The 13192-nt window shown below is 43.5% G+C and overlaps 1 protein-coding gene across 3 annotated transcripts in view; it reads left to right on the forward strand.

The window, feature by feature from the left end:
• LOC147890068 (uncharacterized) overlaps positions 1–13192 on the forward strand; it is a 51747-nt gene that overhangs the window by 23839 nt on the left and 14716 nt on the right. For all 3 annotated transcript variants that reach the window (XM_087390591.1, XM_087390592.1, XM_087390593.1), the window contains exons 3-5: positions 1787–1857; positions 1977–2266; positions 3624–3701. In XM_087390591.1, the coding sequence (XP_087246717.1) occupies positions 1787–1857; positions 1977–2266; positions 3624–3701 (439 nt within the window). The remainder of the gene's footprint in view (positions 1–1786; positions 1858–1976; positions 2267–3623; positions 3702–13192) is intronic.

A 13192-nucleotide genomic window follows, 5' to 3' on the forward strand; every position in this document is an offset into this window, starting at 1 on the left:
GTTGACTGCACCTTCTTCCCGCTCCCCTCTTTCTGCCCTCTCTTGGATAATCACCTTCCCGTCTTTGTAGGCTGCCCATTTCCCTTCTTGCCTTGCTGCCATAACTCGCACCATCCCCTCCCTCTTGTAGGAGTGAGATCATCATCCAAAGATTTTGGTGCCCTTCAGTTTGGTCCTCATGTCCATGAGGGCGAATCTATCATTTGCTGTCCGCAATTTAATTACCATGAGCCTTGTCGGTGCATCTTCCTTACCCACTCTCCAAGCTGATTTACAGGTGAGGTTGACGCCCATCTTTTCAAATAAATCCTTGGCATCTGACATGGGGGTATCCCCCACTGTTAGGCCTCTTACTAGTACATTCATAGCCTTGCTGTTACGGCTCTTTTCTTCGTCCAAAGTTTCAGAAACGTTTTGGGGGCTGTTGTGCCTTTTTTCAGTACATCCTTCCATGCAAGCATATCTGCCTTCCCCTTCGTGATTTGTTGTGCGAACTTAGCATGTTTCCCCAGCATAGTAGCATCTAAGGCTGCCATGTCCTTCTTGAGCTGCTCATTCTCAGATCTCAGCTCATCAAGGAGCTTACATCCCTCTTTTGAGGTCCCCTTTGTGTCCTTGAACTGCTTCATTTGCTCTTTGATAAGGTTAAGTTCTTCTTGGATAGGTGGCTGAAGCTCCCCTTCCTCCCAATGTGCACCTGCCTTCAACTTCTCATTCTCATCTTTGAGAGTGGCGACTTGGACTTCTAGCATCTCAATTTGGGAGGCAAGAGACCTGATTTTCTCATCCAGCATTTGAGCTACCTCTTTTGCCCATTTCGTTTGCATTTCCCCTTGCCATTTCTTCATGTCATCTTGTAATTGAGCATGTAGGTTGGAGAGCTCATCATTCCTGTTTTCCCCTAATTTCTTTTGTATGCATTCAAGCTCAGCATCCTGAAATTTGCACACCTCCTTGATTGTTGATATGCAACCTTTGATATTCTTGTCTTCTATTTTCTCTGCTTTGGTCCAAATGACACTATACTTGCGCTCCTTTTCACCTCTTGTTTTTTGGTCCTGTGGGCTGCCCATTGTTCCCATTTGATCCCTTTCTTGATCAGTGCTGATTTGCAGAAGTACAAAAGAGCAGGAATGAAGGGATTCCTCGCCCGCGCACGCACACACACACACACACACACACACACATATATATAGAGAGAGAGAAGAAGAAGAAGAAGAAGAATATATTATTGTCCTCTGAAGACCAAAAATCGGCCTATGGGACCTGAGCAATACAAAATCCTCGTACACAAAGACTCCTCCCTTGGAGGGGAGGGTATTAAGAGAAACTACCTTTATGTCTTAGGTGAGTTCTTGTGCTTGAAAAGCTTATAGACAAACGTTCCTAAAGCTAGGGGTGACCCGCTATGTAGCATATCAGCCAGTCTGTTATGTCCCTCGAGAAGAGAGCTAAATGCTTTCCGGATGTGAGTACAGTAAGGGCATATCATTACCATGTGTTCTTCAGTTTCTGCCATTCCCTGGTCAAACATAATTGGCATATTCTGCTCTCTTTTGGCATATCTTTCCATCCTCCTATTTCAATCTGCAACTGGTGTGATCGGGTGCGAAGTGAGGCCAAAGCTCTTCGCTTATGTATTGCCATAGGTGTGCAAATGTACTTCTGCGCTGTTTCTCTTCCTGTATAAGTAGCCCAATATTCGGGGTTGATAAGAGGGGGAGAGAGAGAGAGAGAGAGAGAGAGAGAGAGAGAGATGACTAACTTCAAGCTTGGATATGAGCAGGTTGTGTGGGTATGATGAGAAATGGCAACATGATATGTACGAGGATGTTGACAATGGCTCAATTGCAAAATGTATTATGTGCTGTCTATTTCAGATTTGCTTTTAAAGGGTAGAATATGAAAACTGGTGAATACATCAGTAAACTTTGCTTCTATTTAGCATCTCAATCAAAATTCTGATCTTTAATCAGGTGAGCAAATAAGTTCCCAGGATTTGCGATCAAAACTGAAAAAGAGCTTCAGTCGAGGGACTGAAGGTGGAAATGATGCATCTGGTGGTGTTAAGGATTTGCGAGAGAAGCTTTCTGGAGCAGCACCACCCACTCAAACTCAGACTCAAACAGTTTCTGCGCCACCCCAGCGTAGCTCTTCTACTGCAAAAGCATCTACTGCAAAGGCATCTGCAAAGGTTGTGACACCTACTATATCTGGTAGCAAGCTGACTACTGTCAAGCCTTCTGGTGTACAGAAACCAACTGGGGTAAGGCTTCCCCCTTTAGAAAAACAACAGACTTGAAGAGCCATCTCTTTATGTCTTTCACTGGCCACCCACTACCTTATTTTGAATCATGGGAATTGAGTTATTGTTAAACTGTTAGACTTGCAATTTTATCGACACAAAGCATTTCTGTCCATCTCCATTCGATCATTTGTCAGAGTGGGTACTTTGTTGTTTGCAAGCCTTCTTGTTTGAATATTTTTTGCATTATTTTTTTGTCTCTGTTTCACACTCTACACAATGTTTTTTTGTCATAATTATGTTTTTGGGTAGATGGTATCACACCCTTTTTGTTATTGAAGGATAACTAGGTAAATGTTTCACATGGGTTAGCAGGGTGGTTGCTTAATTATTAATGATCATTGTGCAAAAAATGGATTGATAGTGAAAGGATATGCTCCAATTCTCACCAAAAAGATCCTCTTCTGAGGAAGCAACATAGCTTGAGTGAGGATATAATTTAATCTCTGCTGAATTCAAGGCCACACATTTCTTGTTTAACTTCGTAAGATATCAGAAAGTTTATTACTATCATGTGTGCATGCCACTTGGGTAAGTGTTGATGCTGTGTATTAAAGTCTACAATTGCAAGACTAGGAGAGAGTGTATTGCAAATTCCATTCACATGTTATCATACATCCATGCCGACATGATTCTGAAGCTGTGTCCAAGTTTGCAAATCCATATCCTATAATGGTTATGCAGGCTGCCATGGTTGTGTTGGAAACATGGTTTGCAAATCCTTTTGGACCCTCACAAGATTCTATGCTAGACACTTTTGGGTTGATTTTCCTTGTTCTAGGGATGTAAGGGCACTTGTAATTGTGATTTTAAGAAGCCAGGATGAGCTAAAAGTGTAAGGTCATGATGACAGTAATCTAAGGCAATCCACTATGCTAATCCATATATTTTCATTATGAACAAAAATGATGTTGTTTGAAGAATAGGGCATAGTTGCATGAATAAAGAGCCAGTTCAAAAGTCAAGGTACTGGGTTGAGAAACGTAATGTAGACATTGCAATAAGGTACTATCAGACAGTATAGGTTAAGTCAAGCTTTTGGGTTTGATTTACTTTGGGCTAGAAAGTAGTTTCTTGCATAGTAAATGCTGTGCATACTCAACTAGCATGTCTGTGATAAATAGTCTTTGCTACTGAAAACTAAGGCAAGAAAAAGCAAAGGTAGAATGAATAAGATCCTGATTGTTGCCAGTTTTCAACAGAAATAGGCTTTTAACTTTTTCTGGAGGATTCTGTCCTTCAACTCATATGTGTGAGACATAATTTTGGAACGTTGGAAACATCTCATTGTTTATATTTATTTGTATGTTTGGATCAGGCCGAAGGCATCACAGTATCCAGTTTTTTGCAGTCACTGGGGTTGAGCAAGTACTTGATAACTTTTCAAGCAGAAGAGGTATCTAGTTTCCTTGTACAAGTCTCAAGATAATCACATTCTGTATTTAGCTCAATAACTAGTTATTATGAAAATTTGTTGATTGCTATTTTATGAGCGTCTCATTTATTAGTAGTGGACATTTTGTGAATGGTACCCTGTGAATCAAAACGAGGAAGATTTGTGAACTTCTAGACAGACTTCACTTGCAAAGGTTACAGCTAAGACACACTTGAGTGGGCAAGTTGTGCATGATCTGATGTAGAATCAAAAGCCTGCTAAAGCTCTATGTCTAATGACTAGATATCAAGAACTTGTGCTTTGGAAAATTTTACATTGGAAGGACTTTTCTCAAAACGTGTGAAAGAGTTGGAAGGGCTTTAATGATGCTAGTAAGTCCTTTAGATGCAACCAAGCCTTGTTACAAGAAATGTTCCTAGCAAAAATGCAGGAAAATAGAAACTGTAAATGCTTAGACATGTACTCCTATATTGTTATTTTAATGTATTCATACATACATATATGCATACTTGCATGCATGCATGCATGCAGACACACATATATGCCCGCATGCATACTCACTTACATACATACATACATACATATATCCAGAAGTACATACATACTAACTCACATATGTATGTATGTGTGTGTGTACACATACATACACACATGCTTACATAGTACTTACACAGATACATATGGATATGTTTCTGTTGTTAGGTTTAGTCTCCTGGAATGGACTTGTAGGCTAGTACTAGTTAGTTTTACTTATTATTATTTCATTTGGAACTAAGTCAAGTCTTATAACATCAGTTGACCAGATGAGGGTTTAGGGTTAGTCTTGTAAAGTTTTGATATTATAAATATATTGCACTGGATTTACTAAAAAAAAAGTTAGTCTTTATAGGCTTGTAGTCTCATTCATCTTGTACTTTTTGCACTTGCATACATCAGCGTCCTTGCTCCCTTGCTCTCACACAACCCTTCTGTGGTATTAGAGCAGGTTCGTGCTCTTGCCGAGCGTTGGCTGCATCTGCTGCCACCGCGTGCTTCTGCCATAGCTTTCTCAGTGGTCAACTGATTGTCACGATCCTTTGTTGTGGCTGGTTGACAGCATCTTCTTCAGTTGCCACTCCTTTGTTGCTGAAGCTCTCCTATCTGCTGCTCAGATAGCAGCTGCCCATCAGAGCCCTGCTCTGCTGCTAGTTGATCGCCACAATTTGCGGTTGCTGGTCGGTTGGTCGTGAGTCTTTGTTGTCCCGCCATAGCCTCTCCAGCTCGTCGCCATCTGCTTTACTACAGCCTCTCCTTCCTGCTGCTGTTCAGTGTGCCACCAGAGTTCTTGCTGTTAGCCCTTTTTGTACTGGCTGCTCTCTTCTCTGCAGCCTAGCAGCCAACTCGTTGCTGTACGTTACAATTCTATTCTGGGCCAAGCCTCAGCCCTGTTGTGAGCTCTCTATAGGTTGTTGTTGTTTACCTGTCAGTTTGGAGCCTTGTAAGAGGAGCTATGCAGTCACTTTTTGTTGGAGTGAACTTTTACTGCAGTTAGGTTTCTATCTGAGTTGTGCATTCTGTTGCATTTGCTGCGGAGACCGTGCAGGCTTTTCTGCAAAGAAATTGGGCCTGCTTTGCCCTATTTTCTGATACATTTGTCCTGCAAATTGGGCCTTTTTCTCCCTCTGTTTTTGCATTAGGCCCTCATTCCTCAGGGTTTAATTTCTGGTTATTTCAGTTCAGCATTGTGCAGGAAGCAGATATTGGCATTCAGGTTTTGTGCAAAACCATTTCTCTTTGAGCTTGGATCAGTGAGATATTTTCTTTGGGGATTTGTGCATTTGTTCCTTAGCTGTAATGGCAAACAATGACCTCTTTGGCATGCTTGCTTCTGAAGACAAGGTTGATGACTAAGAATCTGTTGAACATTATTGTAGGCTTTGAGTTTAGGCTAGCCTTCGTCATGGCTGAGTCTGCCCTTCACTTCCGGAGTGTTTCGGAGTGCCGACAGAAATTCAGTACGAAGACTTTCTATAAATGGATGCTCAAGTATGTGTGGGTGTGTGGATTTGTATGTGTGAGAGCATATGTTTATACTATGGTCTACACCCACTGTTGGGAGCTGATGATGTTAGTGGGGATGTCATAGTAGCTAGTCCCTGTTATGTGTGATGGAGTGCATGGTTTAAACCTTATGAGTGACTATCATGAGATTGAAACTGCACTATGTTGTGTTTTTGGAGGATGAGTTTGGGCATGGTCCTAGAATCATCTAGGTATATATTTGAGTCTAGGCCTCCGTCAGTATCTACAACCATACTTGTTACTATAGGTGACGGAACTGCTGCTGAAACTTCATCTTCCAGCACTGTTGCTCCTTTGTCTCCATCTCAAGAACAATATGGAAGAGATGCTCAGGCTCATGCTTGAATTGCATTGTTAGTTAAAAGGATGATAATCCTTATATCAGGTCTTGAAGGACTGCAAAGAATGCTTGGGTAAGTTAGCCTCTTTGTATCAAATACAGTAATGAAGCAAGGGTTGCATACTTGCAAAAGGAGTTGGATGTCTTGAAAATCGATGAGGGAAAAAGCGTGGTTTCCTATTTGACTAAAGTCAAGGACATTAAAGAGCAATTGGCCAACATTGATGAAGTTGTGTCAGATAGTCAGATTGTGCTCCCGTGATGAAACCCTTTGGAACAATTTGGTGTTGATTTCGATTCCTGTCCTTTCAATCAATGGCTCCTACACCTCCAGGTCCGGTTCTGCACAAGCAAACTGTCTCAGTACACAGGTCCATCCAAGGTAGCACCAGATGGCACCACCATCTCTAGTCACGTTCTTGCCTTCAAACTCGAGCAATCCAGATGCCACCATCTTCTAGTTGTCCCCTTGGAATCCACCCTCATGTTAGTATCAACAGCCACGCACCTGGAAGAGTATAAGCACTCCTTGTTGTCCTTCACCAGGTCTCTGACTCCCCATTGACCCACATCTCAGTATTAGACACATAGTTTTTTCCATACGTTACCATACGCATACGTCATACGAGTATGGAAGTATGATTGGAGTATGGTTCAGCCCCTAGGGTTGAAACATACGTGATCCTAATTTTACTCAAAAACATTTAGAAAGATATACATTGTACAAATTACATTGACATAGAGCTACAAACTTTCTCTAGAGACCAGAGTCATTTGGAATTTGGATTCTGATACATAGTGTCAATGATAGATCAATACTACACCAAACATCATGATCAAAGGTAGTAGGTAGTAGAAACTTGGAAGTAGGTACTGAAGGGCCTGAAGGGGGAAGAAGAGCAAGAGAGAGAGAGTGAGAGAGGGAGAAGACTCCAATGTGCGGGTGTGAAGTGATGAGCCACACCACAAACTCTTTAGTTTTATTAGGATTAGGTTTTACCCTATGACTGTCTTAAGACAGTCATAGGTGTCCTATCTTTAATGAAGGGTTGGCAATGTGCCTTTACCCCAACAACCTCCCACCTAAAGGCCAATGTGCCTAAAGGGGAGAAAAGAATAAAAATTACAGCAATATACAGTTACTGTATACAAGACCATATAATAAGAATGGTCTCATCCTAATCCCATGATGTGGCGGCAATGTGCAAACCGCTCTGTAGGCAAGCTCTTAGTGAGCAAATCTGCAGGATTATCATATGCACTTTCACAAGCTCAAGTCGCTTGTCTTCCAGTACCTCCCTGATGAAATGATATTTCACTTCTATGTGCTTGGTCTTCTGATGAAAGACCGGATTCTTTGCCAACATGATAGCACTCTGACTATCACAATGCAAAACTGGCATATCTCCTGTAATGCCCAAATCTCCCACCAGCCGAGTAAGCCATATTGCTTCCTTGCAAGCCTCAGTGGCTGCAACATATTCAGCTTCAGTAGTTGACAGTGCAACGCATTTCTGCAACCGAGACACCCATGATATAGCACCTCCTGCAAATGTGAAAATATAACCGGTAGTAGACTTCCGGTTATCTGCATTCCCTGCATAGTCTGAATCTGTAAAACCATGCACTAATGCATCCTGCCTACCATAGCATATGCACAAGTCTTTGGTACCCTTGAGATACCTCAAGACACCTTTCACTGCTTCCCAGTGCCTCTTGCCTGGATTTGCCATATACCTGCTGATGACTCCCACCGCAAAAGCAATATCCGGACGAGTGGCAACCATGGCATACATCAAAGATCCAATTGCAGATGCATACGGAACCTTGGCCATTTCAGCCTTATCATCATCTGATCTGGGGCTGTCCTTACTGCTGAGTTTTAAATGTGGAGGTAACGGGGTACTAATAGACTTCCCCCCCTCCATTTTAAAGCGCTGCAGTACTTTGTCAATGTACTCTTTCTGTGACAGAAACAAAAGTCCCTTGGACCTGTCACGAGTAATCCTCATGCCAAGAATATGATTTGCATCACCCAAGTCTTTCATGTCAAAAGACTTATGCAGTTGTTTCTTCAAAGCACTAATCTCATGCTGAGATTTACTGGCAATAAGCATGTCATCCACATATAGGATGAGTAGCATCAAACTGCCATCCTTTGCCCGTTTGGTGTACAAGCAATGATCGGTCTCACACCTATGATACCCTTGGGACTGCATGAAGGCATCAAACTTCTTGTACCATTCTCTTGGCGCTTGCTTTAGTCCATACAAGCTCCTCTTGAGCTTACACACAAGCTGCTCTTTCCCTTTAACAGCATATCCCTCTGGCTGACTCATATAGATCTCATCATGGAGATCTCCGTGAAGAAAAGTTGTCTTCACATCCATCTGACATAAATCCATGTCGTCATGAGCAACAAGAGCTAACACTGCTCTCAAAGTAGTCATCTTGACTACAGGGGAAAAAATCTCATCAAAGTCAATGCCCTTCTCCTGCTTAAATCCCTTGGCAACCAATCTGGCCTTACACCTCGGTAAAGCATTTGAATCCACTTTGACTTTGTAAACCCACTTGCATGGCAAAACCTTTCTGCCTGCAGGTAACTGCACCAAGTCCCATGTATCATTCTGAAGTAGGGAGTCCATTTCTGACTGCATGGCTTTCTCCTACTTCTTTTTCTCTGTTCTTCCCATAGCTTCCTTGAAGCTGGAAGGCTCACCACAATCTGTCAGCATGATAAAATCAGCCACATTATTGGCTCCTGGAACAAACCTGACAGGAGGCCGTTGTACACGGGTGCTCCTCCTAACAAAATGTTCCGGATTAGGCTGCTGTCCAGCCTGTTCTTCATGCATGACGGGTGGCTGTACCACCATATCTGGCTGTTCTACAGCCTCATCTGCTGGCATATCCAGTGGTGCATCATTGGCAAAATTATCTGGCTGATTTTCAGCCTGTATACCCTCTTGAACAGGGTTATCTGCAGCAGGCTGCTGCTGCATATAAATGGGCATTCTTTGCTGTCCAACATCATCATAAATAACCCTCCTGTATTCCACAGGTTGCACGGGTTCCTTGTGTACACTATCCTCTTTAAAGATGACATCATTGCTGCGTATAATCTTCCGTTTAACGGGATCCCATAACCTGTACCCCATTTCACCTTCGTCACCATAACCCATAAAGATGCATCTGATAGACTTTGGATCCAGTTTGGTGCGCAGTTCTTTGCGTACATGAGCAAAGCACTCGCAGCCAAATACACGTAAGTGCTTATATGAAGGTGGCTTGCCAGACCACACTTCCTCTGGCACTTTCAACTCCAAAGCCTTGTTTGGCGACCTGTTAATAATGTGAACTGCTGTTTGCACGGCTTCTGCCCAAAAGCCATGGGGTAATGCAGCATAAGACAACATACATCGAACCTTCTCCTGAATAGTTCGATTCATCCGCTCACTTGCACCATTTTGAGATGCATTATGAGGAGCTGTGAGTTCCTGTTTGATGCCCTTAGCTTGGCAAAACTGCACAAAAGCATGTGACACATACTCACCTCCATTATCGGATCTGAGGCATTTCAGCCTGCGACCTGTCCGATTCTCAACCTGAGCGACAAACTTCTTGAAAGCATCTAAGGCATCGCCCTTATGCTTCAAGAAATAGACCCACACTTTGCGTGTGGCATCATCAATGAAAGTAATAAAATATTTTGCACCCCCTAGTGATAACTGTGGCATCTCACACAAATCAGTGTGCACTAGATCAAGCGGTGCTCTATTCTGGGGAGTTCTCCTCTTATGAGGAGTCACAGAATGCTTGCCAAATATGCAATGATCACAAATAGGCAAATCTGAAAAAGAAAGAGACGGCAGATAACCCAAACATGACAGTTCTTGCATTCCTTTAACAGACATGTGTCCCAACCGGCTATGCCACAATGAAACCTTTGGCAGCTCGGTTATGGCAACAACATGATTACCCACACTGGAAACATAAAGAGGGTACAAGGTATCACTCTTAAAACCCTCAGCCACTACAGCCTGGCCATCAGTAATCACCCATTTAGAATCCCCAAATGTGGTGTGGTAACCACTGTCATCCAATAAGCCAGTGCTAATCAGATTTTTCTTGATTTGCGGCACATGGCGGACACCATCAAGCATGAATATGCGTCCATCAGGAAATACTATCTGTATACTGCCAATCCCTGCAATCTGACATGCATAGTTGTTCCCAAGATGAACAACTCCATGAGTACCTGTGTAGGAAGTAAACCACTCCCTATGAGGAGTAACATGAAAAGAAGCACCTGAATCCAAGAGCCAGGTGTGCATGTCATGACCATCAATAACCAAGGCATGTGCTATTACAGCAGAAGAGCATAAAACATCATGTATGTCACTGTCACTGTCCTCTGCTGCAACATTCACTGCATCCAAGTCATCTGCCTTGGCCTTGCCTTTGCCTTTGCTTGCATTTCCTGCATCCTTTGTTTCAGCCTTCTTGGCTTTCTGATCCCGTATGAACTTGAAGCACTTAGACTTCACATGTCCCTTCTTGCCACAATAAAAGCATTCAATATCCTTTTTACCACGGGACTGACTTCGGGATTTGGACTTACTAGCAGATCTCCCCTTCTGCTGAGTTCTGCCTCTTTCCTGTACCTGCAAGGCATTTGAAGACTTGCTGCTCGCATTATTCTTCCTGCTCATCTCCTCCATAAGAAGAGAGCTCTCTACATCAGCATAAATAAGAGTGACATTCGAATTTGACAGGGTGGTCTTGAAAGTGTCCCAACTCTCAGGGAGGGTACACAGCAAGAAAGTAGCCTTGAACTCCTCATCAAGATTCAATCCCTGTGCAATCAGCTGTGTAAAGATGGCATTGAACTCACTCAAGTGTGAGGTCATAGCTGTACCTTCCTTCATGCGAAGATCAACCAGCTTCTTCAACCAATAAACCTTACTGGCTGAGCTCTTTTGGGCATACAATTCTTCTAGCCTTTGCCATAAACCATAAGAGGTCTTTTCAGCCTGAACATTGAACACAAGAGTGTCAGAAATAGTGAGCATGATAGCTGCCCTTGCGGACAAATCAAGCTCTTCCCAGTCATCAGCTGCCATGTCAGATGGCTTGACACCCTTCACCCTTATGGGCTTAGAAATCTTCTTTAATAGAAGTACATTCAAGCACTGTTCTGCCCATAATGCATAATCGTGTGCTCCTTCCAGTTTCTTTATGTTCAGAATTGAAGAATCACTTCCCCCTGATGCCATATCAGATAAGGAAAGTATCTGATTACTGGAAGTAAAAAGACTGAATAAAAATTCTGATTTCTCAGAAAAAACCTGCTCTATTAAGAGCCAGGAGCACTCACAATAGTGCTGTTTTTTACTGTCAGGAAAATCTGCAGCAAAACAGTAAATGTCCCTGCAAAAAACTGTACCTTCTGACACACTGTACTGTGCTCAAAGAGGCATAAAAACAGTAATTTCAGACTGCTGCAGCTGCTCAACAAGTGCTTAACAGTGCATAATCAGCTGACAAGGCACAAACACTGCTGTAAACACTGCTGTACTGACTGTACTGATCACTTCTCCCACCTCAGATGAGGTATTGCACTGAGTTAATATGCATAAACCACTTGGTAAACTCCCAAAAAAAAATGACACTTCAGCCTGTCACAAAACCTGCAACAGTAAATGGGATAAATCCCAAGCAATCACCCTTCTGCCAAGGGGATAAAATGCATCTGAAGATCTCTGTCGGTGACCCAAGTGCTATCAAACAAAATCTGGGCAAAAGCCTCTTGATCTGACACCTGAACCAAGTGAAAAACACCTCAACACTGAGGTAGTATGCAATATGAAAGTCTCTCTGACAAAATCATCCAACAGTGTAATGCATATACTGCCCTGTGTAGAAATGACATACACAGATCCCAACGTACAAACACTCAATGAGGAACCTTTTGAGCACTGTCAACGATGGACAGTTAGGGACCGAGTAAACTCGATGCGCCCTGGCCAAGCGTGGCTCAACTGAGGTTCTCTGAGTGTTGCACAAGAAATGTGACCTGCAAGAAAATGTCACCTCGACACTGCGGAAATCAAGACAAATGTGTGCTCTCTGGCACCACACTGCCTCAAGGCATACAAAGCATCAACTGCCAGGCAAAAGCCCTATGATCTGCTCACCTGTAAACTGAGATTCAAACCCAGTAAAAGCATATGTCCTCTTGCAAAATCAAGGCATTACCTTCCCAGAACAAAATAACTGTGCAATCAACCACATACTGTGGTTCTCTTTTCCTCAAGCACGAGGTAAATGAAGGTACTTGCTGTACTTTCAAGAAAAACACAGTTCTGTGAACTGAAAAATGATCCTTAATCAAGAGGAATGAAGAGCAGAGTGCTCTTTCCCCAAACAAAAAAAGTACCTGTTGTACTTTCGGACTTGCTGTACCTGTGCAAAAGCCAGATCCAAGGAGAGAAGTTTCCTCTGACACAGATCAAAAAAAAAAAACCTCCCTGCTGCAAAAAATCGAAAGCAGCTCCCTGCTGAAGGACCTGTCAACGTACAGTACGGTAATCTGTACTGTACGGCACAGGGCCGTCCGTACGGATGTACGGACGTACGGCCAAGCATACGGATGTACGGCGCGCGAAGGGAGCCTGCGGCTGCTCCTGCGCGATGCGCCGATGCGCTGCTCCCTTGCAAAGTGGCGCGCTGCTGCGCCGCCCTGACCTGCGCAATGTGCCGCCGCCCTGGTTGCTCGACGAGCTGCCGCCCTCTGCGCCCAGATCCGACACGTGCCCACGCTCGTATCCCGCGCCCGCGATGCGAGTCGTCGCTCAAAGTTCGTCCGTACGGCTGTACGGACGACGTACGTCCGTACGGCGCTGGCTAGGTAGAGGTTGAGGGGTAAGGTGGCTGGTCAAGGGTCAAGGGTAGAAGGGAAAGGTGGCTCTGATACCAGTTGAAGGGCATGAAGGGGGAAGAAGAGCAAGAGAGAGAGAGTGAGAGAGGGAGAAGACTCCAATGTGCGGGTGTGAAGTGATGAGCCACACCACAAACTCTTTAGTTT

The sequence above is a fragment of the Dipteris shenzhenensis genome, chromosome 19 (assembly GCF_047967505.1).
Source record: "Dipteris shenzhenensis isolate YYH24624 ecotype China chromosome 19, Dip_SZ_1.0, whole genome shotgun sequence".
NCBI classification, from domain to species: domain Eukaryota; kingdom Viridiplantae; phylum Streptophyta; class Polypodiopsida; order Gleicheniales; family Dipteridaceae; genus Dipteris; species Dipteris shenzhenensis.